The sequence below is a fragment of the Anser brachyrhynchus genome (assembly GCF_964034855.1).
Source record: "Anser brachyrhynchus genome assembly, chromosome: 11".
NCBI classification, from domain to species: domain Eukaryota; kingdom Metazoa; phylum Chordata; class Aves; order Anseriformes; family Anatidae; genus Anser; species Anser brachyrhynchus.
Genome location: NC_137706.1, coordinates 15,302,507 through 15,327,522, shown reverse-complemented (window position 1 = coordinate 15,327,522; position 25,016 = coordinate 15,302,507). Strand labels below are relative to the sequence as shown.

General features: G+C 54.4%; 1 protein-coding gene across 4 annotated transcripts; it reads right to left on the bottom strand.

Annotated features, from left to right (window-relative positions):
- Positions 1-1,130: 1,130 nt before the first annotated feature.
- Positions 1,131-19,239, bottom strand: KLHL25 (kelch like family member 25). 4 transcript variants are annotated; one of them, XR_013955792.1, is made up of 5 exons: positions 19,051-19,239; positions 14,686-14,936; positions 13,955-14,100; positions 2,747-8,484; positions 1,131-2,461 (listed from the first exon to the last, which is right to left on the bottom strand). XR_013955792.1 is itself a non-coding variant. In XM_080607087.1 (3 exons), the coding sequence occupies exon 2, from the start codon at positions 8,465-8,467 to the stop codon at positions 6,698-6,700; it is 1,770 nt and encodes a 589-aa protein (XP_080463213.1). In that variant the 5' UTR covers positions 8,468-8,484; positions 19,051-19,236; the 3' UTR covers positions 1,131-2,461; positions 6,658-6,697. The 4 variants fall into 4 exon arrangements, 1 of the variants encoding a protein (XP_080463213.1); XR_013955793.1 differs by lacking the exon at positions 14,686-14,936; XR_013955794.1 differs by lacking the exons at positions 13,955-14,100; positions 14,686-14,936 and having other exon boundaries at positions 19,051-19,236.
- Between the last annotated feature and the right edge of the window lie 5,777 nt (positions 19,240-25,016).

The following is a 25,016-nucleotide window of genomic DNA, read 5'->3' as shown; positions in this document are numbered from 1 at the left end:
ATTTTGCATCACATTTGATTCCTTAGCAACAGGTTGCTGCTGTCACAGCAGCTGCTGATTGCTTTTGAATTGTCTTTCGGGCAAGCTCCAGAATAAACACAAAAGAGCACGCCTTTGCATGGCTCATATCAAAGCCAGCCTGTCAAAAAGCCTCCGAGCCGGTATTTAAAGTCCCAGGGTCCTGTGTGAAACCTGCATCAACAGAACTGAAAGGGATTTTATTCACGCACTCCCTCTCTCCCTATTTTTCATCCTCCTGCTCATCCAGCAGTAATTTCTAGGCCCTGAATTGGTTTCTCAAAGGGCTCCTGAATGAGCTTTTGCTATGGGGCCTCGCGCTCAGCTCTGCCCAGCTCACGTCCGCTCCCCAGCCTGCTCGAGGGGCACGGGGACACCTTCCCGGCCTCTTCTACAGCTACAAAACTCAGGCTCCAAACCCCTTTGAGCCTCTGTGCATAATTCCCATGGGGTGCTTTGCATCCCCTGCTAGTATCAGTAGGCAAACACAACAGTGCGGGATCATCCTGCTCTGTCTGGTGCTGCTACGTGCCAGCAGGTGCTCAGCAGTGACCCCGGCTCGCTCACATCCCTCTGGAGCAAAGCTGGTGCCGTGGGGGAGATCCCGGAGCCCTCCTGCACGGGGCTGAATCCAGCCCCGGCCCCCCGTGACGCAGTGTGATCTGGGGCACGGCTGGGAATCCCAGCCCACCTGTCAGCAGGGCCGCTCCTCAGGAGCTGCAGCAGCAACGAGAAGGCAAATAAAGAAACCAGAAGTGGAAATTCTTCTCTTCTTCCTTAAAAAAATGGCCGCTTGCTGTGCAGGAGCATGGCTGTGCCGGGGGCGGGCCCTCTCGGCCTATTTGGCGGGTGCTGCGAGGCCTCGGTGAGGCCTGCGGGGTCTCCTCGTGTCACAGGGGATGCTTTTATTCCCAGCCCTGCCACCTGGGGTGAGACACTCCACATCGTGCCTCAGTTTCCCAAGCTCTGATGCAACAGCAATTAGAGGGAGGCTGGCTGCAGGAGGCTGGCTGCGAACCACCCAAGCCTGTTATTATTCCTCGGCCCTGTTATTAGCCCGAACTCCAACTTGCTTAGGAATGAAGAGAAGACTCCTGTGAAAAAGGCACAAATGGTTTCCCAGATCATCATTTTTATTAAAGTCTGCAGGCAGCTGGAGGAAAAAAAAAAAAAAAGACAAAAATCACGAGGAAATGTAAATAAATGGCGTTCAGAGAGTTGCAGAAGGGCTGTGCACCCAGCGTGCTCTTCCTGGCAGCAAAGGGTGCTTGCTGCTCCTCAAAGGTTTTGTTGTTCGAGGCACACAAGGGCTTTCAGTGCGTTGCATCATCCCGCTGGCCAGGCTACAGCGCTGCCGAATGACGGGGAGAAAGGCGAGCCCCGGTACCCACCGCAGGACACAGCTGAATGAGGCCAGCCCGGAGCCGTGTGCCCCCACGGACGGCCAAAAACCCCACAGCTGACCCCAGGGAACACCCAAACGTCCACCTTGGATGTGTGCAGGGAAAGGGGTTCCCTCCCCAGCCCACCCCTCCTGCGCCCTGTGCTGCTCCTTCCCTTCGTCCTCCCTTTGAGGGAGAGGAGCCAAGAGGCCTCTGAAGGCCCGAGTGTGCCGGGCCGCGCAGCCAGCCTCTGTTCCTGCTCGTTTGCTAATTACGCCCTCACCCACGCGCTGTTTGGAGAGCGGGAGAGCACGGAGGGGAATCTCAGAGGAGCTGCTCCGAGCAGGCAGCAGGCTTTATCCGCCGGGGCATCTCGCCGCGGTGCCGCAGTTTTGGCACGCTGGCAGAGCGGCAGCGCGCGCCCCGGCAGCTGCGCGCGGGGAGCTGCCTGGCCCCCGGCCCAAGGCGAGGAAGGAGGGGAGAAAAAAAAAAAACAAAACAAAAAGCTCCACAGAGCAAAACCAAAGGCACCTGCCCCGTTTCGCCAAGGCACCCGGCGCTGCAGAGCTCCCACGCTGTAATGTTTCGGCCGGGCTCCATGCGCGGCCGGGGGGAGCCAGGTGCTTTCCTCTGGGCTCAGCCCTTCCCTTGGCCCCCCCCTTTCCCAGCCCCTTTTCCCTATAAAAAAAACACTTCCACGTCGCCCAAACAGCAGGCAGCACCAACAGCAAGCTCACTGCCTACAAAAATAAAAAATAAATCTCAACCCCCATGACCGAGTAACGTAAAGCACCTGAGGGTGCCCCGGGGGACGCAGCCCGGTGCACATCCCCCAGCTCCCCGCTCACGCTGGGCCACCAGCATCCACCAGCCGCCCTCCCTGTGCCCCCCATGTCCCTTGTGCTCAGCCTGGCAGCGATGGCCAGGTCCTTCGTGTCCCCTGAGATACCAGGGAGGGATGTAAGAGGCTCCTCTGCGTCCTGTGCAGGGGGTTCGGAGGGGACTCGGTGGCTGCACCGGCTCCAGCAGCGAGGAAGGGGACGTGGATGTGATGCCGGTATCTGGGGAGGGAAAGAGAAAGGCTGTTAATTGCCACGTCGCAGGCTCTGGGATGCATGGAGAAAGGGTTTTGCACGTTGGCAGCTCCTGGTGTGTCCCCCACCCCCCCACCGACCGCAGGGAGAGTTGCAGGTGGGAAGCAGTCGGTGTGTTTGGGGCCACGAAAGTGAACAGAAAAAGCAAACTGAAAAAAAAAAATAAAAAAGAAAACTACTTTTTTTTTTTCCTTTTTCCACCAGTTCCTCCAAAACCATCCCTATGCCTGCTGCTTCCAAGGGGTTGATTACCACAGTCTGGGGCCGAGTGCAGACTGCACATGTTTCCATCTGCCCAGGGTTAGGAAAAGCCTGATTTTCATTGCCTTTCCTCCCCGGGCCAGCCACTCCCTTCCAACGCTGCCTGATAAACTGGCTCCGGAGACAACCAGCCGCCCGCCCGGCAGGCGCAGCAGCAGCGCTGCCCTCCCTGTTCCTCCTGCCTCGCTCTCGGGCTCATGCAAATGCCTTTCCCTGGGAGCCACGACAGAAACCGGCTGCGACTTTGTTCCGGCAACAACAGCGAGGTTGGAACAGGTTTCTCGCACCTAGTAAGCAGGTTAGGAGCAGGGAGGTTTCCTGGAGGTTTTTTTCAGCTGCTCTGAGTGCTGCTGCAGGCACCCAGAGCTCGTGCAGGGCAAGGTGTCCAGCGGCGAGCTGGACGCGGCCAGGAGTGATGCATGGCCCCAAAAACCTGCGGCTTCTTGCACGGCGAGAGCTGCCCCAGCTCCACGCAGAAGGGAAGCCAAACCCGTGCTTGTAAAAGGCTTGTTATCTCCGCCATAATTAAATAATCAGGAAAAGAGTCATTGAACAGATCCGACGTTTAGTGTGACCGCAGCCTGGCAGTACCAGAATATAGCGCTGGGCCTGGCAGGCTGCCGAAACCCTCACGGGCACTTTGGGGCCAAAGTTCAGCTTTTCGGTGCCAGAAGAAAAACCAGCGCCTGGCTGCAGCCTCCGCCGCTCAGTGCTGCCACCTCTGCCCAGGGCAGGTGGGAGGTTTTGGGTGCCAGTACCGGTGCCGCCGCGCTACCAGCGTGGGATCCAGGCCCTCCACGGGGCACGGCATCGGCTCTCGGCTCTGGGATGCGCCCCGGGAATCACAGCCCAGGAGCCAGCCCCGTGGGCGTGCTGGAGAGCGCGCAGGTGTGCGGGTGAAAGGGAAGCTGCTCACCCCTGAGCACGAGAGCCCATAGCTCGGTGGGCCAGGTTCTCCCCAAAATTGGAAGACCCAAGAGCATAGCTGGGCTTCACGTGTATTTATAAACACGGGCATCTTTAGTAGTGGAGCGTCTTTATTTTGTTTCTCCTTCGCAGCGATTCGCCGCCTCAGCCGCCATCCCTGGGGGAGCGCTGCAGCTAGCTCGGCCCCAGTTTAACCCCACCTTTAGCCCAACTTTCTGCCTCCAACCAGGGCAGAGAAGCAACGTACGAGCAGGTCCCACCAGAAAGCCCCCCGGCAGCCCCAGCTCCACCGTTTCACAGCAGCTCCGTGGCCGTGGGTGGGCAGGGGGCAGGCTTCCAGGCTGCGTGCCCCTCAGCACGCTGCAGCCCTGGCACCGCGGCATCCACGTCACGGGGCAGGGGCACCGGGAGCTCCGTGGGAGGCTGGCCCCGGCTCCAGCTGGGGGGGTTTGGAGGCCAAGCCCCGCGGGAAACGGTTCCAGCCGAGCAGTTTTATGCTTTAAATTAAAAGCAGGCTCGGTGCTTTACGATCGACGTTTTCCAAGGACGCGTTATTTGGGGCTCGGGGCTGGTGTGAAAGCAACCTCACAGGTTTATAGGTGAGATTTTGGTTTTGCTTTTCTCCCAACGTACAAAGTACTACTTCCTACCACACAACTCCCCAGCTGCCTCCTCCAGCTGAGGAGCGATCCCCATAGGATTAACAGGGGCTGCCCGCTCCCAAAGAGCACCTGCACCTGGAGGAACCAGGGGGAAGGCGCTGGCCACCCTGCCTCTGGGTGCCCCTTCTGGAAAGGGGACTCTATAGGCAGCAAAGTGCCTGTCGCAGCACAAACCCTCGTGCTGTGGGAGCTGCAAGACAGCAAACCCCTGCCAGATGCACCGGGGGATGATGGAAGAGCCACAGGACACCGTGGCCAGCTATCCCAGCTATCCACGTTAAAATGAAGTAAAAAAAAAAATGGTTCTCTCTGGAAAAAAACACGCTCATGTACATTTCAAATGCTTCTTTTAAGCAATGAGTGGAAATGAAGCCAGGAAAGCACATAAAACCCTTACACAGTGACTTTTCACCAGCTTTATTTGTAGGCTGGCATATTACAGTTTCTAATTCTCTTGTGCTTGTGCCAGGCTGCAGCGTACAGTGAACAATATCATATAACCCCCCAAAGATCTTTATTAGGTCTGAGCAATCCCAATGCGGTACGGAGGAAAAAGGCAGGAGAGAAAACCTAAAGGCTCTGTGTTTTGGGGGACTGTTTTTTATTCGGTGGCTGAAGAACCAACTCCCACCTCAGACTGGTCCCCGTTCCTATCGCCAGCGGTGTGGCTGGTGGGGAGCTTTAATATTCAAACACATCTGCTACCAGAGAAAATTAATTTTCAGCTCTAGGACGGCTCTTAAAGGGGGGCCCCATTGACCCGCACTGAAAACGATGGAGTCCTCACACTCCTGGCTGCAATATTTAATAGCTGAGTGGCAGTTAATTAGATTACTGAGCCACTGTGACAGATGCTAGGCAACGCCTGAGGGGGAGAATTTGGAAAGGCCATTATCTTCCAGCACTGTGAAAGCGCTCAGAAATCTCATTTTAACCCTTCCCACTCTTGCCACTGCAGTCCAGCCCAGGTTAAAGCCCATCATTTTGCAAATCAAAGGCCAGAATAATGCCCTGGGTGCTTTTCTGCCTGAGACAAGCAGGTGGTCACGTTGGGCAAACGCCTGGTAGAGGTGCCAGGAGCTCCACTTCGGTTCCCAGCTGGCATCCAGAGATCATGAGGAAATGCCCGAGCACTGCAGTAATTCACCCGCTGGGTGATCCCCAGGCACACCAACCACAGCGAGTGCGAAGCGGGGAAGTCAGAGGGTGTTAGAGGCTTTGGGAAGCGTTCCCTCTTCTATTAAGCGGATTTTGATGAAGGTATGGAGGAATTTCCCTCCCCATGGTCCCACCTCCCAATAAAACCTTAAGTGAAGCTCATCAGTCCTGCCCCCAGAGGTGAGGGTTTCCCAGCCGGGAGGCTGCAGAGGGAAACCTGCAGGCAGAGCTGGCAGAGGTGTTACAGACTTGCTGGAGAGATGACAAGGATAGCGCCAACACCTCTGCTTCCACAACGCAAGGCGAGAGGGCTTGTGGCCTTTTCCTCCAGCTACATCTTGGCACAGATCGGTGACGATGTGCAGAGCTCACTGGAGGCGAACTGGTGACCAGAACAGTGACCAAACACCCCGCTGGGGAGGTGAGGAGGAACCAGCTGCCCTCTGCCAGCGGTGCCAACGCTACTTCTGGGCACGTGAGAACCAGAACCCTACAGGACACCAGGAGCTTCCACCAGCCTTCTCATTCCCACACAGCCCAAAATACCGATAAACACGTTCTTCTGCTGGTTCCAAAACCCCTTCCCTCCCACTCAGGTCTCACACACAAGTCTCAGAAGTTCTGATTTAACAAGCAACAGCTTGGATATTAAATAAACACCAGGACCATCAAATGCACCAAGGCTTCTAAGCTTCTGCTACCCACTGAAATGTAAATACAGAACATAAAAAGAGACTTGGGATTCTCCAGCATCCCAGGGGTCACTTGCCTACATATTCAGCAGCTCCAAACCGAGCACCCAGATACCCATATTAAACCACTGAGACTCCTTCCGAAGCACGTGTTGCCCTACTGTATTCCAGGTCTCAAATTTAAGTGCCTTTAGAAACCGTAACCCCCTCAGCCACATGGGGACAGGATGTGCTCTGTGGTCATATCCACGAGAGCAGGCATGGATAAGACCCTGAAACAAGAGAGAGCAAGACTTCCAGCACCGTGGAATTTATTTTTCTTTTTTGGTGTCATGTCCCTCCCACCTTTAAATGCACCTTTCTCATTAAAAAGCGAGCGAACTGGAACCTGTGGTTTCTGCGCGGCGTGTGGAGATGCATTTGAGGCAAGACAGCAAGTTTCAGTTTTAGAGGAGACCCTTACCTTACTGAACTCCTGGCTACGAGCCCCCGAGCCCTGCCCCTCATGACGGCAAGTGCTTCCAGGTGCTGACAAAAGCCGTGGGGATGAGCGAGTAAGGCACCGTTGTGATACAGTTCCACGTGTCCGACATGGGGTCGTAGCAGTCCAGCGTTTTGCACCTCTGAGTCCCGAAGTAACCCCCCACCACGTAGAGTTTATTCCCCGAGGCCAACGCGTGGCAGGACATGCGCTTGGCTGTCATGTCCCCGATGCGCGTCCACTGGTCCGTCTCGCAGTCGAAGCGGTAGGCGGATGCCGCCGTGAACTCCGTGTCTCCCCCCATGATGAAAATCTGGCTGCCCAGGACGGCGGCTGCCGTGTAACGCCAGGGCTGCGGGCACTCCGCTTTGATCGTCCACCGGTTCTCGAGCGGATCGTAGCACTGCACCTTGGACACCATGTCCCGGTGAATGCTGGTGCCACCGAAGACGAAAAGCTTGAGCCTGGCACTCACCACCGCGGCGTTGCTCACCCCGTCTCTCAACGGAGCCACCATCATCCACTTGTTGGCTGTGGGATCGTACTTCTCGACTTGCTTCAAGGACACTGAAGGCGACGCGGGGAAGACCCCAGCCACTGCAGTGTGCCCCCCAACCACGTACAGGCAGTTTTCCAGTTCAGCTGAGCCGTGCCCAAAGCGAGCTATCAGCATGGGGGCGGCTTTGGACCATTCCTCGTGGACAGTGTCGTACACCCACACGTCCTTGGAGACCCCGTTCTCCGAGCCCCTGCCACCAGTGATGTACACTTTGCAGCCAATGGCGCAGGCGCTGAACTCTTTCCGCGGGCTCGGCAGGTCTGCTTTGGGGATAATTTCCTTCGCTTTTTGATCCACTTGATAGATCTTATCACACATGAAGGTCTGCCCTCCCAGGATCAGCAAGGTGTGGCCGGCTTTGCGAGGCCTGGCGCAGGGACTGGTGACAACCCCGTCGTTCTGGAGGATCTTCTTCTTGCACTGAATGGCTTCGTCCAAGACAAGCTTGTTCCTTTCATCCACCATGATCAGGTCCTCGCAAGCCAAGGCCTCCTTGAGGCACTCGGAAGGAAGCAAGGCCAGGCGAACATTTCTCAGCAGCTCTGGAAGGAAAGCCTTCCGCTCGTCTAGATCGTATTTCACCCACTGGAGGACAGCCTTAAAGACCTTCTCCTCGTCCTCAATTTCCAGCTCGTCGCTGGAGATGAGGTCCAGCAGAGTGTCCTTGGAGAGGTTGTTGAAGTCCTCACTCTTGTGAACGGTCTCGAAGTTGACCAGGCACATCCTCCAGGAGAGCTCGTAGAGTCGGCGGCACTGATGGGCGTCCGAGAGCAGCATCATGCCCAGGCAGTTGGAAGGGTAGAGGTTCTTCTCCAGGAACTCGGCCGCTGCGTCTCGGACGTCGTGGAACTGCAGCATGTCCCCAGCCTCCAGGAGGGACTCCGCGTTTTCCTCGTTGATGATGATCCGAGAGGAATAAGCGAAGTCCAGCAGCAGCTCCAGCACCTCCGGATGGAGGCTGTCGTGGAAATTCACCTCATCGTCCAGGCTCTCGCGTAGGCCGTTGCTAAACATGGCTTCGAAGTACCTGCTGGAGGCTGCCAGCACTGCCCGGTGGCACGGGAACGAGCGGTTTCCTGCCCAGAGGGTGACGTCGGTGAACATGCAGTGCTTCCGCAGGGTGTTCAGGTGGGACAGCACGCAGTCCGGGTGGGAAGCTTTGTGAAAGAGCAAGATGTTCATGGAGCCGGTGCTAGTCCGGGATTTACGGTTCTCGTGGACGCTGACTGACATGGTGACAGCTCGACAGCCTGCGGAGAGACGAGCAGAAAGGGGATTATTCTCCCGTTCTCACCGACGCGAGGCACCGAGCCAGCACCAGGACAGACACATTTGCTCTCCAGCCCTGATACGCCGTTGGTGGACCTCAGACACGGAGCACCAGCAAGGGCCCCTGCACCCCGATTTGCAGGACCTGCACCTCCAGCACCCTCCTAAAACGTGACTCAGGCTGAGCAGGGCGGAAAGGCAGGGGCACGAGGGGGAAGTCTGCTCCTCGGTTTCTGCAATGGAGCAGCAGAGTGAAGCAATCAGAGCCCAAACTCGAGGGTAAATTGTCTCAACGGCCCCTCGAGGGTATTGGCAAACCGCAGAAGAGTATTTTTCCTTCGAAAACAGCATTAGGAGAGCAGTCTATCCAGGGTAAAGGGCACCAGTCTGTTCTTGGCTCAGCACAAATCAAGTTTGGCTTCTGATTTCCATGAAGATTATTGCAGCTTTAGGAAAGGCAATTGCTACTGGTTTTATTTGTGGAATATCTAGCTACCGGCACCAGCCCAAAGTTCTGAACTAGTTTTACCAAAGCCTTTCATTGCAGTTTTTGTAAACTCACGAGACATTCTTGTGACTTAAACATTTTCTGTACAGATTCACATCACAGAGAAGGATAAAAGAGACGGCTAATTTATGGTTTTTAACAGACAGGCAGAAGGAAACACAACGCTTTTATAAGCTACTATTTCATTTAAGTGCTCCAAGCCTGTGGAAGAAAAAGCCTTTGGACCAATCAAGTTGGTAGTGATGACAGAATTCAAGTCGCTCGCTGCAAAATATTTTAGCCAGCCCAATTTTTTCCCCTATGTAACTAAAGTAGACAGACAGATAACGCACACAGTCCTCTCTTACAGCAGAAAGTCAGCACTGAAGCTGATAGCACGACTGTCCGGAGGTTTGAAAAATGAGCCTTCAAAAAAAAAAACAAACAACAAAAAACCACCAAAAATAAGTGAACAAACAAAAAGCCTGAGATGTAAATGAGGAGTGTGATTTTTCCAAGCCCAATGCACAAAGATGCGCTGGGGGGAGGGAAATGTGACTACTAAATGCACAAAGCACCTGAGCCAAGCTGCCAGACACGGCACAGCAGCCAGAAAGCCTCGGCTCGTTCAGCACAGCAGGTACAGCAAAGCCAGGGCAGGCGCTACACGAGATGGCATTCGCGTTGCATCCAAAGAAACTCTCCCTGGCTAAACGTGGAGTTTGGGCTAAAGATGGGGACAAGTCAGAGCTCGGTGGGGTCAGACCCTTCCTGGTAGCGTTTCAGCACGTCTGTCCGGGTGCACAGGAGGTCAGGGTCCTGCTGGCACGAGGCAGACACACGGCCACGAGCAGTTGCTGCATGCTGGGGAAAAGCGGGCATCGTCCACGGGAAAAAGACGTTGCTGAGAAACAGTACCCAGCTCTGATGATTCTCCCCTCTCACCCCAAAATGTGTTTTTTTTTTTAATTCCCTTGTCTACTGCCTCTTCCCCAAACCACTGATGTTCTGCTTTGCAGGCTGGAGACACAGGGGCTGAAACCCCACGCCATCCCTCTGCAGCCACCTGTTTCTTTAGGAGTCAGCGATTTGGCACACCCACAGCTGGCAAGGTGCTTTTTGGGGGGGAGAATCTAAACCTCGCTCCTTTGCAAGCCTGAAGTTTTTTTAAGGGTCTTTCTCCCCTGCAAGCACCCAGGCTGCCCTCTCCAGCTGCGGGATCCTGGGGAGACGGCCAAGCTCTGCCACCAAGCTCTGCCACCGGGCAGGCTCGGGGTGAGACGTGAGCCCAGGCACCCGTCTGCCCGCAAGCGGCCCCGGCGGCTGTGGGTGCAGGGACTCAGGGCAGACACGGTGCTGAGCCCCGCGGGGATGCTGGCAGCTTGCGACACCGACCCCGCCGAGACACCACCCGCCCACGGATGACCTCAAGCAGAGGCTGATGGCCAGATAAGGGCCCTGAATCACACGCTGCTCACGCGTTTCATACCCACCCCAAGGTCCTCCAGAGCCTGTATGGGACAAGCGTTTGTGGGTGTCTCTCCTTCCCTCCCACCCGTCGTGAATTATTGAGGTTCCTGAGACCTCGATCATTCCCCAGGGCTGTGTTACAGCCCAGGGAAAAGGTCTTCTCCGTGCCAAGCAGGGCAGAAACGAGAGCTTGTCCGAGCAGCCACAGCTCCTAACGGCAGGGCAGCAGCATCGCTGGGGATATTTCGGTTGTGCTGGTGCACGTCCCCCACCAAAACCCCTGCGGTTTGGAGCTGAGGCTGCCGAGCCCGTCTCGTTTGTGATGGGAGGCTGTGCGCAATCGGGGCTCCAAAACAGGAAGGAAGATGCCACGACAGGAAGGAAAACGCCATCACCGAGCAGCCGAGGGGCACTCCGAAGCACGTCGCGAGGAAATGGTTTCCAGCATCCACACCCAGCTCAGGGACAACGCTAAGTTAAGAGGCTGGATGGATTCCTGCGTCGAAGCTCTGTAACGCTGGACTGAGGAATACAAATGAAACATTTATGAGGCTGCTAAAAGCTATTGATTTAGGTTCCTACTCCTAGCACCTCAGAAACCACTCCGCCATCACTCCTGCTTCCTTTGCTCACAGCTCCGGTCACTTATTCAATGTTAACCTCTGATTTGCTTATCCGCAGAAAAATTAAGCAATTTACACAGGACAGCTACAGAAACAAACAGAAAGATTACAGGAAGGCAGCACCATTTTTTCTGACACTGAGATTAGAAAAGCCACCAGACGGAATGGAAGCAGCAGGTCGTTTAGGAAAGAGAAATGTCGGTATAAAAGCTGCAGCAGAGCTGCTGTGATTTTATATATATTAAAAAAACTCAAACAACCACCATCCAACCTCCAAGCACCTAGCATTTAGCATCTCGCCCAGGGTAATGAAATAATATTTCTAGCCGATGGGTAATGAATAGGGCAGAAGTTAGCGGGTCGCAGGCCGGTACCCATTAGGGATGCTCCTCCTGTCACCGTGTCCCGGTGCAAGCACCAACTGGTCCCCAGTACAGCTGCAAGCTGAAGAGGTCACAGCCGCTCCAGTTGGCCTCTCCTGGAGCTAGGTGGTGGCACTGGCTGCCACTGGTCACCAACAAACCAAAACGCAAGCAGTCTCCAAACTCAGACGTGCAGCCATCTCACCAGCAAGGCTTGCTTCTATTTTTTCAGCAGCTTCCAAAACGGAATTGTTTTTGAGAATGAACACCACAAAGCACCTACTTCTTGAATCCTATGGTAGCTGGGCACAAGAAGGAAAGCGGTAGCTGTTAATCCTTCCCCCATACAAACACACCCCAGTGCATCTCACGGTCTACAGGGAATCTGGCATCATTCCACACCTATCAGGTGAACAGAAACTGCAGGCAGCAGGCATGTCAGCTGCAGGGTTTCTTCCAAAATCCAGTGGCACTAAAAGGATCTTCTGTGCTTTTCGTGATGCACACAAACATATACTTCAATTTGAGCAACGTTTCACTGCCGTGACGAACAGGCTGGATCCATGACCCATGCAGAGCGGAATTTAGCCCCTACTGCATTCCTCGTTTCCCTTACCCAGCCGCTGAGCTAAAGAGAAAAACCAGGACTGCTCAGGACGAGGAATATCTCACACAAAGAATAAATATAATAAATATTCACTGTGCAGTCTTTTAGAGGATCTTACTGCATGCACAGGCGGATGATAACCCTTCTCCCATGGGGATGAGGGCAGGGGGGCATCAGGTTTTTGACAGCTATCCAATGCTGTCTGCTGGCTAGAATATTCCCCTGGCTGTATGAAGCCTTTGTACGGCAGATACAGGAAAGACAGGATTTTTTCCAGCAGAGCAAGATAAGAGTGCCTTGGAAATCCTTCCCACACAGGAAAGACAGCAACCCAAAAGGAGGGTAAGAGCTGGATCAGGGAGAAAAGACCCTTCTGATCTCAGCTCAGGAAGAAAATGCCCCAGCAGCCTCTGGACAGGACAAAGCTGGCAAAGAAAACACGGTGGGAAAACAAAAACACGGAGCTGGCCAAAGTCCCTGCTCGAGCAATGGCCACGGTTCTGGCCGAGCACTTCTTGCCTCCTGCAAACCTCTGCCGCAGCAGGCGGCTGTCCCTGAGGCTGGTGGGTCACTGTGTCGAGGAGCTGGCGTTGGTAACTGAGGAGATCCTCAGGAAACACTCTTATCTCTTGAAAAATCCAAGCAGCACTTAGAAATTGGATACTTCGAAGCTGTATCAGCCCCTGGTTTCCAACCACAGAAGATCTGCATACGAGAAGAGAGCCCAGAAGCACTACTGATATAGGAACTATATTTAGCTAGGCTTGGGGTTCCACCCTCCATCCTAAACCAGAGTGCCACAGATCCCCGATTCATTTCCCTATCAGCAGGGGATCCCCAGCTGCTTTGGCCAAGCTGTCTGCACCTTGTGAGCTGACTCGTTTCCCCATCTGGGCTGGACCAGCAGCCGTGCAGGGTGCTCCATCTCTTCCCAAGTCACCCAGCTGAGATGCTGCTTCCTTTTAAATGGACAATATTTGAGAATGAGTAAGTCCCCAGTGGGACTTCAGGGATTCAAGAATCATTTCTGCTTAGAAGGGGAAAACTACAGTCTCAGGACCGTAAAGGTTGGCTAAACACCAACAAAGAGCCCAAATCCCATGAACCGAGGCTGGCTTTTTGTTTGCCAAGCAGACTTTCAGAGAAGCAGCAGACAGAACACGTTTCCTTTCTGCCTTGCTCAACCATGAACTATTTAAAGCAGTAAATACGTAAATAAATAAGCAGTAGAGTTCCCTGCTGGCTCCTTTCAGGAGAGCTGGAAGAAACTCCCTGGGCAGTGGCAGAGGCTGGAGAGCTGCCTCCTTGCCACGAGGCTCCATTTCTTCAGTGCTGGGATTTAGCACGGGCTGGGGTGCACGCCCTGCTAAGGGCTTGCAGTAGGATTTAAATGCTGCCCGTGCGAATTTGAGATCAGAGCTTTCATCATTTTCTTTTTTGATTTACTCAAGCTCGTTCTGGCTGCTTTCATTTTTCCAGCCACACGGCTGCCAGTAGATACTCTGAATTCAGAGCAACCAGGACAGGAGCCATCACCCATCCGTGGGCACCAGGCTGGGACACGACACAAACACACCATCACACGAAAGGACTTCCAACATCCTTGTTGATCTGAGCCTTACTCTTTCATCCACCCAGGTGACTTCTCAGAGCTGGGTATCGTGCAGGAGGACAGGGGAAGTTTGGCTGCCTGCAAACAAATGCAATAAATTGATACGATGCCGGCTTGCACTCTCCTTAATGAGCCAAGGGTGTTGTGGCTGATTTTGCAGGGAGGCAGCCTTAAGATTCATTTTTTCCTCTCCGATTTCACAATATCGGCCCTCTGGGGTGAAATGCCATCTCAAATTCAGACAAAGTTCCACTTCTCTCTATAAGCAGGGGGACAGATTCTTGACTTACAAGTAAATCGCCTGTTCTCTCGTCCTGAATATCGGTGCCTTTCCAATGCCTTCACGAACTGCAACGCCTGCTGCTCAGCTCCAGCCCAGGACAGAATTACTGCTGCAGGACAGCTGATTCCCCTTGTTTACTCTAAGAGTTGCAACCTAGAAGTGTAAGAAGCCACCTGCGGTTTCATCTTCGTGAGGGAGAGCTCCTTGCAAAGCTGCTTAGGACAAAGAGTGGTGTGGCAATGCACCGCCGAACACACCCCCCGGTACAGCCGTGTTTCAGAAGCACGGAAAGCAATCGCTGGGTGGAGGCTCTGTCAAAATGTTTGAGGAAAAGGAGACTCCAACACATGCAGGCTTTCATCACGTACTCAGGGACACAGCTTGAGTTTCAAAAGCAGAAAAAAAAATACAAACACGGAAGAAATGAAAAGATGAGCGGGGAAAGGAGGTAGGAAACAAGAAAGGGGAAGGAACAAATCTGAAGAGGTTTTTCAGATGCGTTTCATGTCCCTGCAAAACACGGTGGCCTACCAGGTATACAGCTCGGAGCTGCTAGAAGTGCTCGATACTAATAATGCCCCTCTGCAAAGAGGGCCTGAGATGAAAGGAATAAAAATAGCAGCTGGCATTTAGCGTAACGCTGCACTTGGGGAGCGCGGCGCCTGGGCTGCAGCCAGGTGGGCAGCCAAGGAGCTTCCCCGCATCTCCTCCGGGAAGCCTCCTCTGCTCTGTCCTCACCTCGGCGGCGCTTGCGTGCGGCCTCTGCTCTCTAATAAAGGAGGGTTCGTCTCCAGCAACGCCTGCGAATTTAGTGGTTTGCCCGTGTCAGTCAAATTCGTTCTCCTCTGCAGGATGACTAATGCAGCAAAGATGCGACCGTGATTTCTCACCCTGGAATTCAGGCAACATAACCCCGCCGTGAATCAGGGGCATTTCTGTAGCAAAGCTGGATTTGGCCTCCCTGACAAACTCCCGTTGTTTCATCATATCTGCAAATAGGTGAGCAAAGGAAAGATAGTTATCCACATCCCAGCCCCCTGAAACAGGATTTCAGATCCTGCCCCAGCCTCGGAGAATGGGAGGCCTCTTTATCATTTCTTCTCATTTTCTCACTTTCTAGTCTGGCCCGCACATCCTAGACAGAAAACAGAGAGACCACGTGAAAGGCTCCTTCTGCTGGCTCAGGCAGAAACTGGGAGGTTTTCCAAGGCCAATTCTGTAGGCTCCAGCAGATCAGATTGTCTGGAGAAGGTCCGGGCACGTATCTGAACGTCAGCGTGCTTACTAAAGCAAATCCAAACTCCGAAACTTGGTCTGTCCATCACCGTTTCGTATCCCATTCCCCACAGCACTCACCATCTCTCCCTTTAAACCTATGCTCCACTCTGAGCCCAAAGTCACCACGAGAACCTACTGAATGCCACTCACCATAAAAATCAAAGCCAGTACTTGCAAGCTGTACCAATTGGCGAGGTTCTTGTTCTACCCTGCAAAAGCACCGGTAAAAGGGGCAGCAGCGCCCAAAACCTAAAAGGGACAAACTAACGAGAGCCAAGGGAGATCAAATTCCAATCAAAATAAAAATGTGTAGGAAACTTGCTTTATGCGCAACAGATGCAGTTTTATTTGCAAATCAGGTATTGGACTTGCTACTCCACAACTGAGTTACTCCATAAAGCTTCTTAAGCTACCTGTGAGGCAATCAAATGAAGTTCACGTTCACCACTAAGCTCACTGGCTTTGCAGTCCCTGGGAATACCACACCCTCCTACAACCACTGTCCAAATCGGGATAAATAACGCTTTTAGCCACAGTTCAGGCTCCAGACAATAGCTTTTCATTGCTACGCCTTAACCCCAGTGGATCCTTTCAGAGCCCGTGATTCATTTCAGAGGCTGCTGTGGGGTTTTGTCCTCGCCGCCTGCCCTCCAGCTCTGCTGGTGAATGAATTCCCTTCTGCTAGATCAATCACAGTCACTTTGCAAAATGAATGCAGGGCTGCAGAGGAGGCAAGTTTTCAGTCCCGTCTCTCGTATTATGCCCCAAAAAGGCTCCAAAATGGAAACAATTGACTTGATTGCAGTATCTACCCCAGCTCCATCTGAGCAGGATAAAGCCCCTTTCAAGCAAGGCAGCTTTGCTAATGCGCTGCACAGGGAAAAGGCCTTCAGTACTTCAAATACAGGCAAGCAGAACCACATGCCACTTCCCAGGGAGAGTTTATAGGATGAGATGTGGTGCGTGCCAAATTAATGCCAGAGCAACCACTGGAGCTGCTGACTGCAGAGAGCACGTTCCCAGCAGCCTCCCACTCTCTCCGCAGGCTGTGCCCAGCTCCCAGCGCCGAGGCTGGCAATGCTGCTTGCTCAGACGGCCGGAGGAACCGGAGGCCATGCAGCACACCCTCACACCACGCAGCTCCGTCTCCCTGCAGCCAGGGCAGGATCTGGGTTCTGTGCCCGGCCAGGTAACCTGCTGTTTGTTTCATCTTCCCTGCTCCTCTGCCAGGCAGATCCCGGTGCAGCGGCCAGGTTCAACGTGCAGGAGTTCACCCACAGCTCTGGCTGGAGCTCAGCGCACCGCGCAATGCCACGGAGATGGGAGACCCTCACGTCTCCGTAACTGATCAGCCGCTGATGCTGGTGGGCACAAAGCCGCTGATGCTGGTGGGCACAAAGCCGGGTTGCAAACCACTGACAGATACTCAAGGGTGTGAGGCTGCAAGACAGGGCGTTGCTCATTGCCCTCTGGCTCTGGACAGAAGGAACAAAGGTGACACCCATCTCTGATGTTTTAATTTCAGTACTAACAGCGTCAAACCGCGTAACTCAGCTTCCACATCCTGGATCTGAATGGGAGCGCTGCAGCAAGCCAGGCTATCCCAGGCATGCGCTCATGCATCCCAGGCAAACCAGAAGGACTGGCAGCGTGCTACAGTAATAAACTCGCCTCACCACAATCTGGCAGGCTGTCATCTAAAACTGGTAGTCTCTGCAAAGTCTGATGGCCAGCAAGCAGGCAGCAGTTACAGGACACGCAGCATTCCCAGGCTCGAGCAGCCCTCTCTGGCTGAAGTGATGCTAATGGTCACTGCGGGGATATGAAGTTGATAAGCAAAGACAGACAGACCTGATGGTGGCTAAAGGTCAGCCCAGGCACTCGGGGCGACTCGTTAAGCTCAGTGCATCCTAGCCGGCGCTCCTGCAGCCAGTGTTTTACTCAACACCAGCTACGTTCCCTGCAAGTCGATAAAAGACCGGAGCACAGCTACTCCTCGCTTCACCTGCTGACACTTCTTCTCCCCACGCACTCCTTCCACAGGCCCCCAGCACCCGCGACAATTGCCCCAGGATGGCTCTGCCAGCCCTGCTCCACCTCCTTGTGCCCACCTCCCTGCTCAACCACCCTGTGCCCATCTCCCCACTCCACAGCCCCGCGCCCACCTCCCCAGAGCTGCCCCACACACTCTGCCCTCACCCCATCACTCCCAAAACACGCCGCCAGCCTCCGCCACCTCCACGGCTGGCCCCATCCTGCCCTCCCTGTTTCACTCACCCACCTCCTAACGCTGCCTAAAGCCTGGCTGTGAAGGAGGAGGAACTAAGCTCCTGCAGACTGTGGTTACCACTGTAGGGACAAAATCGGTATCGTAACTCACACGTTAGTACATACAGACTGACAGGTAGGCGCTCCCTTCCTGCCCCTGACCCTATGAGACCGTGCCCAGCACTGCTCCAGCCCTGGAGGGACCACGTCGAGCACCACCCTACGCTCGTTTTAGCACATTTGGAGTAGGTGTCAGGCAGCATCACCCTCTGTTCCCAAGCTGCCTGCCCTCACAGATTTCATTTGCCTCTCTCCTGCGGTCCAAAGGTTCCCAGCTGGCCTTATCGTGTCTCCCAAACCGCATCAGGAGACCGGTCACGCCGTCCGAGTTACCCACGCCTGCCCCAAACGCAGTGTGGGGACCTACCATGGGACACATTTCACGACGAGGCAGGAGGACTTGGTGTAGCGACTGCCGCATACCGGAGAAAATGAACAAAAAAAGGGGCAGGAAGTTTGGGTTCCCCAACGCTGAAGTTGTTTACAGCCTCCTGTCTACCTCAGGGCGCTCCCGATTTGCTTCTGCAGCGAATTCCCCTCCGGTTTTAGTCCCGGGAGCCCTGCGCCCACACCACACCTTCCCTTTGCAAACCTCCACCTCTGCCTCTTCCCCAGGCGTGTTCTTATCGCGGAGATAAGCCACAGCAGACAGCCGAAGACACAGAAGAGACAAAAATACGTTTTCAGGTCCGGTTTGATACGAAACAGCAAGCAGGACGAGGCAATCGGCGAGGCCCTACGAAAGGGTCCCACCTCCCTAAAGAGGGGCACGAAGAGATGGGGAGGGGAAATGAGCGGTGCCGGAGCCCCCGGAGCCGTTGGACACCGCAGGTGGGATCGGAGCAGGGATCAGGAGCACGGCGGGGTTACGGGCAGCAGCCGGCCACCAGCCGGAAGGCGCTGGGCAAACGCACCGGGTTGGAGAGAAATGAATGAAAAATTGTCCTAAGGCACCGCAGGGAGGGAGAAGAGGAGGAAAGTTGCCGTGTAAAAGTTGCAGAGACGCCTGCACCTCTGCGACCTCGGGTAACTACTCGGTGGAAGACCGCGGTCCGCGGCACCCTGCCAGGGCAGCAGCCGCCCCTGGGGACGGCCCGGGGCAGAGGGGCTGGGGGCAGAACGCCTCCAGGTGTGCCCAGCGCTGCTCTAACCCCCCCCACACACACAACGCACCTCTGAGGGCGAGCCGATGGATGGAACGGGGAAAAGCGAAGCGAAAAGCGCCCCCAGAGCTGCCCGGAGCCTCTTTTTTTGGGGGGTGCCAGGGGGCTGCGGGGCAGCGCGGGGCCGGGGCACCGCAGCCGCCGTCCCCCCGCGGTCCCGGCGCGCCCCGCTCCGGAGCCTCCCCGAGCCCCAGGCACGCGGAAAGCGGCGCCCCCCGGCTCCGCGCTCAGGGCTCCAGGGCCAGTTTGGGGATTTCGGGGGGGGGGGATTTTTTGGTGCTTCCCAGGCGAGACCCCCTCCCCTCCCGCACGCCTCCCACCGCGGCTCGCTCACCGCCTCTCCCGGCGTCCCGGAGCCCTCGGCGGCGGCCAGCAGAGCCCGTGCTCAGCGGACAGCCCGGGGCCGGCCGACAGCCCGGGGCCGCTCCCGGCCCACGCGTGGCCGCGCTGCCCCGCAGCCTTCCTCCTCCTCCTCCTCCTCCTCCTCCTCCTCCCGCCCCCGCCCCCGCCCGCGCGCCCCCGTGGAACCGTGCGGCCCGGGGGCGGGGCCGCCGCCGCGCCCGCAGCCACTCAGCCGGCGCCCTGCCCGTGACGTCAAGGGGGGGCGGGGCCTCGGGGCGCCGCGGGGAAGGCAAGGGGAGGGTGGAAGGGCGGAGGCGCGGCCAATGGGGGGGGGAGGGTGGCGGTGAGGGGCGGGCGGAGGGAGGGAGGCTCGCGGGTGGGTCCTAAAGGCCGCCGCGGGTGGCGGGTCGCTGCGGGAGTGCGCGCGGCTGTGTGGGACCGACGGTCGTGGCCTGGCTTGGCCGTTTGGTCCCTGAGCCGTAGCAACCTAGAGTCACTGGGGTTGGAGGAGACCTCCAAGATCATCTGGTCCAGCCGTCCTCCTGCCACCACTGTCACTAAGCCATGGCCCCAAGCACCGCGTCCAGCCTTTCCTTGAACACCCCCAGGGACGGGGACTCCACCACCTCCCTGGGCATCCTGTCCCAGTGACTGACCGCTCTTTCTGAGAAGAAATGTCTCCTCATTTCCAACCTGAACCTCCCCTGGCGCAACTTGAGGCCATTCCCTCAGTCCTATCAGTAGTAACCTGTGAGAAGAGGCTGACCCCAGCTCCCCACTCTCCTTTCAGGGAGTTGCAGAGAGCAACGAGCTCTGCCCTGAGCCTCCTCTTCTCCAGACCAAACACCCCCAGCTCCCTCAGACGCTCCTCAGGACTTGTGCTCCAAGCCCTTCACCAGCTGTTGGACACGCTCCAGGGCCTCGATGTCCTTCTTGTAGTGAGGGGCCCAAAACTGAACACAGCACTCAAGGTGCGGCCTCACCAGAGCCAAGTACAGGGGGACGATCACTTCCCTAGCCCTGCTGCCCACACCATTCCTGATACAAGCCAGGGTGCCCGCTCGCCCCACAGCCCACCCCAGGGTGCCAACCCCTCCAAGTGCCCGCAGATGGGCTGCTGAAGGCCTGCCCCATGGCACTGCCTCTCCACGCCATCAGAGGCCTCCTCCGGCCTTCCACTGGCACCCCTCGGCCCAGCCTCGCAGCCACAGCCCACACAAAGTGCTGTCCATTTGGCTGGTTTTACACGTGAGGACAGGGCAGGTGGCTGCTGTGGGGATTTACTGGAGCAAAAGCCCCCCCAAAATTCAAAACTTACTGGGAAATAAATCCAAAAACAGTGAAATAAAGGCAAAGAACAGTCCCTTCTTTTCTTCCCAGGTTGAAAGAGAACACCATCTACAGCTGGCAGAGGCTGTGTACAGTAAATAACAAAGTACACCAAAGATGTGGAACCGTATCAAATTCCTGGGTTTTGGGAGCTGTGTTGTTCCAGGTCATCGCAGTTTAACTCTTAGAGCGTCGCTGCTGGTTTCCCAGCTACAAGCACAGCTACTCTCAAAGGGCCTACAAATTGTCCTGGGGCTTGTTAATGACTTTAATGAGCTGCTCAGGAAGACAACAGGGATTTGTGCAATAGGTGGGTGTGGTGGCATCCAAACGCATCTGTTAGACAACAACATGAAAGACAAAACTGATTTTCCTCTTTGCTGCTGAGTTCCACCCAGCTGCTCCATGAGTATGAAAGAGCTGTGGAGCAACGTGAGGTCATGTTTCTTAATTCTGAAAGACTTTCAGGGTGCTCCTACAAAAGCAAAATCCTGTCGCGGCAAGCTGTGTGGGTGAACCCAGCCTGCCTTCTAAACTGTCAGTCACAGGGACCTGCAAAGCTCTCTGCAAAGCTGTGTGAAAAGATGCTTCTAAGCTGTAATGGCTAACACTGATCTCCAGATGGAATGGCTAACATTGATCTCCCACCCACCAGCTTTCTAACTGTGCAACAATCTCGATCTCAGTGCAACTGCTCCTGACTCAGGCTGCTGTAATTCCAAATACAGCAGCATGGCTGAATTCCACTCACTTGCACGTCGTGGGCAAGTCATGTCTCTGATGGGTGATCAGAAAGGTGGCTGGCAGATACCGCAGTGATGGGCACACTGACGCACGGACTGGCAAGTCCGAGAAGGAGAAGTTGAGCCAGCCGTCTGAGAAGGCAGGGAGAGCATAATGGGAATGCTTAATAGCGAAGGAAGAAGCCTTGGCAGATATTTTAAAATGTTTTTAAACTTCTTGTTAAAGAGGATTTAAGAACTAAGCATGTGTAGGGAAAAGAAGCTTAATTTAGAATGACTGTTAATACCAGCTTCCTACATACGATACTGGCCTCAAGCATCCCTGAGGGTATTTAAGGGACTAGTGCTGTGGTTACGATTTCAGTGTATTGGGGGAATTCTCTTGCACTATCAAACAAATCATGCCCTACACTGGCCTTTGGTTTGATGTACCTAAAGCGTAGGCAGTGTTAGCCAGCTGGGGGACAAGGTTCTACAACTTGTTGGCATTTTGAAAATAAATTGGAAAACTGTTGACTGAGATTCCCTCCCTTGTCATGACCTGTCAAAGGGAATAGGGGTTAAATATTTTAAAACTTGGAAAAAAACATAACCCAAAGTTTAAATAAGTAGTGTTTACCCTGTGGCTGCATTTATTTAGCAGAACATTAATTAGGGATGGAGCATTTAAACATTTGCAAAGTTAAGCATTTAATCTGACTTGTTATAGAAAACAGCCCTAATTTCCTGGTTCCCATTAAATTCTTACTTTCCTGAAGGCAGACAGTCCAAAGGTTTACCCTACTCTGCATTCACTACCTGCTTTTATCCATTTATATCATAGATCTAGTTCCTGAGGGATCTGACTAAGTAGGTGATGTCCTTTGAAGAAGGAGGAAGGATAAAATCTGGCCTGCAAACCATGTTAACTTCTTTAGACCGTTTGCTGTTTTTCACCAAACATTTCTACCCTACAATATCCAACTGTTCAAGAGGTTAAATAATAAAATGTATACCTAGGTCACTGGTTGCAGTCCACCACAGGCCATGCCACATCCAGCCAATGGCTGCTCAGGGGTCTGTGTGAAATTAGGTTAGTGGGTTTCAAGCCAGACACTAGTTGATGGATACCCCAAAAACACTTCTCCAGTTGGCTTACTTGTTGGCAATCACAGCAGGTTGGCCAAGGACCGAAGAGGCTGTGCAAATTCAGCCGTTTCCCAAGGCTAGGAGGACAGAGAAGATTGCTTGTGAATACTTTCAACCTGTTAGGAACACCAAAAGTCTTCAGAGAAGTTCACAGCACAATGCTACAACTGCCAGTGTCTGAGGACGTGATATCACCTCTAATGCAGCTACACAGGGAGGTAGTGGTAGAAAAGGTAGGAAAATACCACCGAAGAGCCCCAGCAGAGGCAGCCTTGAGGTCAAGGAGACGAGGCAAGGTGGCAATGGGAGTCTTGATCAAGGCTTTCACACTTTGGCTGGTCCTGCATGGGAGAGCAGGCTGCAGAGCTGCCAGTCAGGCTGCACCAGCTTAGCTTTCCCTGCAGTAACAATAAAAATCCAATCTCCCTTCCTCTCGTCCTTTTCCTCCCGATGCCAAATTTAAACAACCTTACTTTTTTGGCAGCAGGAAACTTCACAATTAAATATAGAAGCAGAGCAGACTTTCAGATGGAAATTACAGCAAGGGAACAACAGATGGCATTGTTTGCTGGGCTCGAAAAGCTGCATCTGCTCCTAGAAGAAATGCTAATCGGAGCTTAATTAGGCATTCAGAGGGAACCGTTCACCATCCCCAGGACAACGGCCATGTGTACACGATCCTGAAAAACACAAGGAAGTAGATACAAAGTCATCAAAAATCCTCCCTGGACCAAGCCCAAATGAAGTGCATAATGTGATAGGGTAACCCAGAGAATTTCCTCGTGCTGAAATCTATCCAAGCCACTCAAAATAAAAACGTAACTGGCAAAGACTTATTTTATTTCATTTGCAAGTGGTCAGTGATTTAGTTTTGGGTTTCAAAGCAAACAATTCTAGCATTACATTGGAATCAGATCCTACCCTAAGTGCTCGCTGACTCTCTGAGGTGTGGCAAGATTAAAGGGTAGCCGAAATCTTTACAGCGAGTACCGCAAGTGGGGATAAGAGAGTTAGAAAGATCGATAATACGTGCCTTGCCTAGAATAACTGATGCCTCCGTAGACACACAAAGGAAGAAAAGAAGAGGAAGGTGGAAAGTGTTCCCTGGTTCATCCCAATTAGGTGTTCAGCTACAAAATGTGTCCCGTGGTGTGCAGTGCATGAGGGTAGTTTAAAGCAGAGCACAGAATCTGTTCCTCCCTCTGCCCCCAGGCCTGCAGGCTTGGCCCGGGGGTGCAGGAAGGCTCCGTGTCTCCTTATTTCAGTGCCTGCTGCGGGCAGTCACCAGGTGCCAGGTCAGGTCCCTCAAATTAATGCATCCCCAGATCAGTGCTCGGGCAAATGCTTGGGTAAGGAGCATTTGGCTGCTCGGGCTCTCTCGTGCTCCCTGCTGCTGGTCGAGGCACCAAACTGCCACCTTTATGTGGAGCCAACAGAGCTGTTTGCAAAACAAGGCCACGGAGCTTGTTACCAAGAGCCCCAGCTGCCAAATTGGCCTGCACCGCAGGGATCCCCATTGTGCTGAGGCTTTGCGTTCAGCCCCCTCTTGTTTTAATAGCCACTTTCTCTCCTAGCTGGGGTCCATGCTGCCAGCGATGGCAGCATGTGCCAGCGTGGTGCCTGGGGCTGCTCTGTGCACCTTCGGGTGCTTAGGGCTCCGTGCACCTCTGGGCACTGCTCCACTGCTCATAGGGACCCCCCGTTGCTGACTGCGCGCCCTACTTCCAGTAGCACTGGATATATGCCCAAGCATGGCTGCCTGGATAAATCAACACCCAGGCCTCTTACACCAAAAAGATGTTAGAAACAGCGATCGTTGCTGGTTTCAAACAATACTTCCCAGACGCTGCCAGAAAATCACCGGAGATCAAAGGCATTTTTGGAACAAGTGGCTTAGGGCTGCAGAAAGCAAAGAGTTTTCTTGGCACTGAGGCAACACGTTCGTTGCCCTCGCACTGGTAGGACTGGAAGACCTGTTTGAAGGAAAGATGTCCTCATGCCATGAGGTTGTGCCAGTTGAGGACAGCCTGCCAGTGGAAGCCTTGCAATTAGCTCACTCGTGAGCACTGAAGCTCAAGGGCATGGCAAATGGCAAAGCCCACGAGGTCTCAGCTTTCCAAGGACAGCTGGAGAGCCGGTCCCAGCTCATCCCCATGTATCAGCACATGGGGCTCGGAGCAGGGCTGTCGCTGACCCAGTGTGAAGCTTTCCAGCGCTCACAGCCTGAGAGCAGACACAGGCTTTGGCTGGCAGCCTGAAGATTTAGCGTCTGCCTTTAGACCCAGACTTCCTTCTGAGTGGTTCCAGAGGGGGGGAAAAAAATCAAAAAGCATTCCCAAGAACCTAATGTCTCCATTGATGGCCAGTTTTCTGCCTTCTCTTCAGTGTGAGAGCGGCAGAGAAGTGTGAAGGGGGAGCACAGCGGGCCTCCTTGGCTGCCCTCTTTGGCTGGGGAGAACCAAAGGCAGCCAAGGGACCCCGGCAGAAGCAGCGAGCGGCTCCGACTGGGCAGGCGTCCCGACAGCATCGTGCTAACAGGAGAGGTAGGATACGCTGCCTGGCCGTGAATCAGCCCCAGCGCTGCTCCCCTGCTCCTATTACGTCCTAGGATTTGAAGGCTTTGTCCTTGCGCTGTCCTTCTCCGTCAGCCCCAACCCTCTCCCCAACCCAACCGTGCAGGGGCAAGTGCAGGGAATGTAGAGGTGAGCCCCAGAGTTCCTCAGCATCCTCCTTGCCCGTGTGTGAGTTGTTGCCTTGG

What these genes read in the sequence shown, in the direction of transcription:
- KLHL25 (XM_080607087.1), bottom strand. Translation starts at nt 8,467, where the DNA reads ATGTCAGTCAGCGTCCACGAGAACCGTAAATCCCGGACTAGCACCGGC.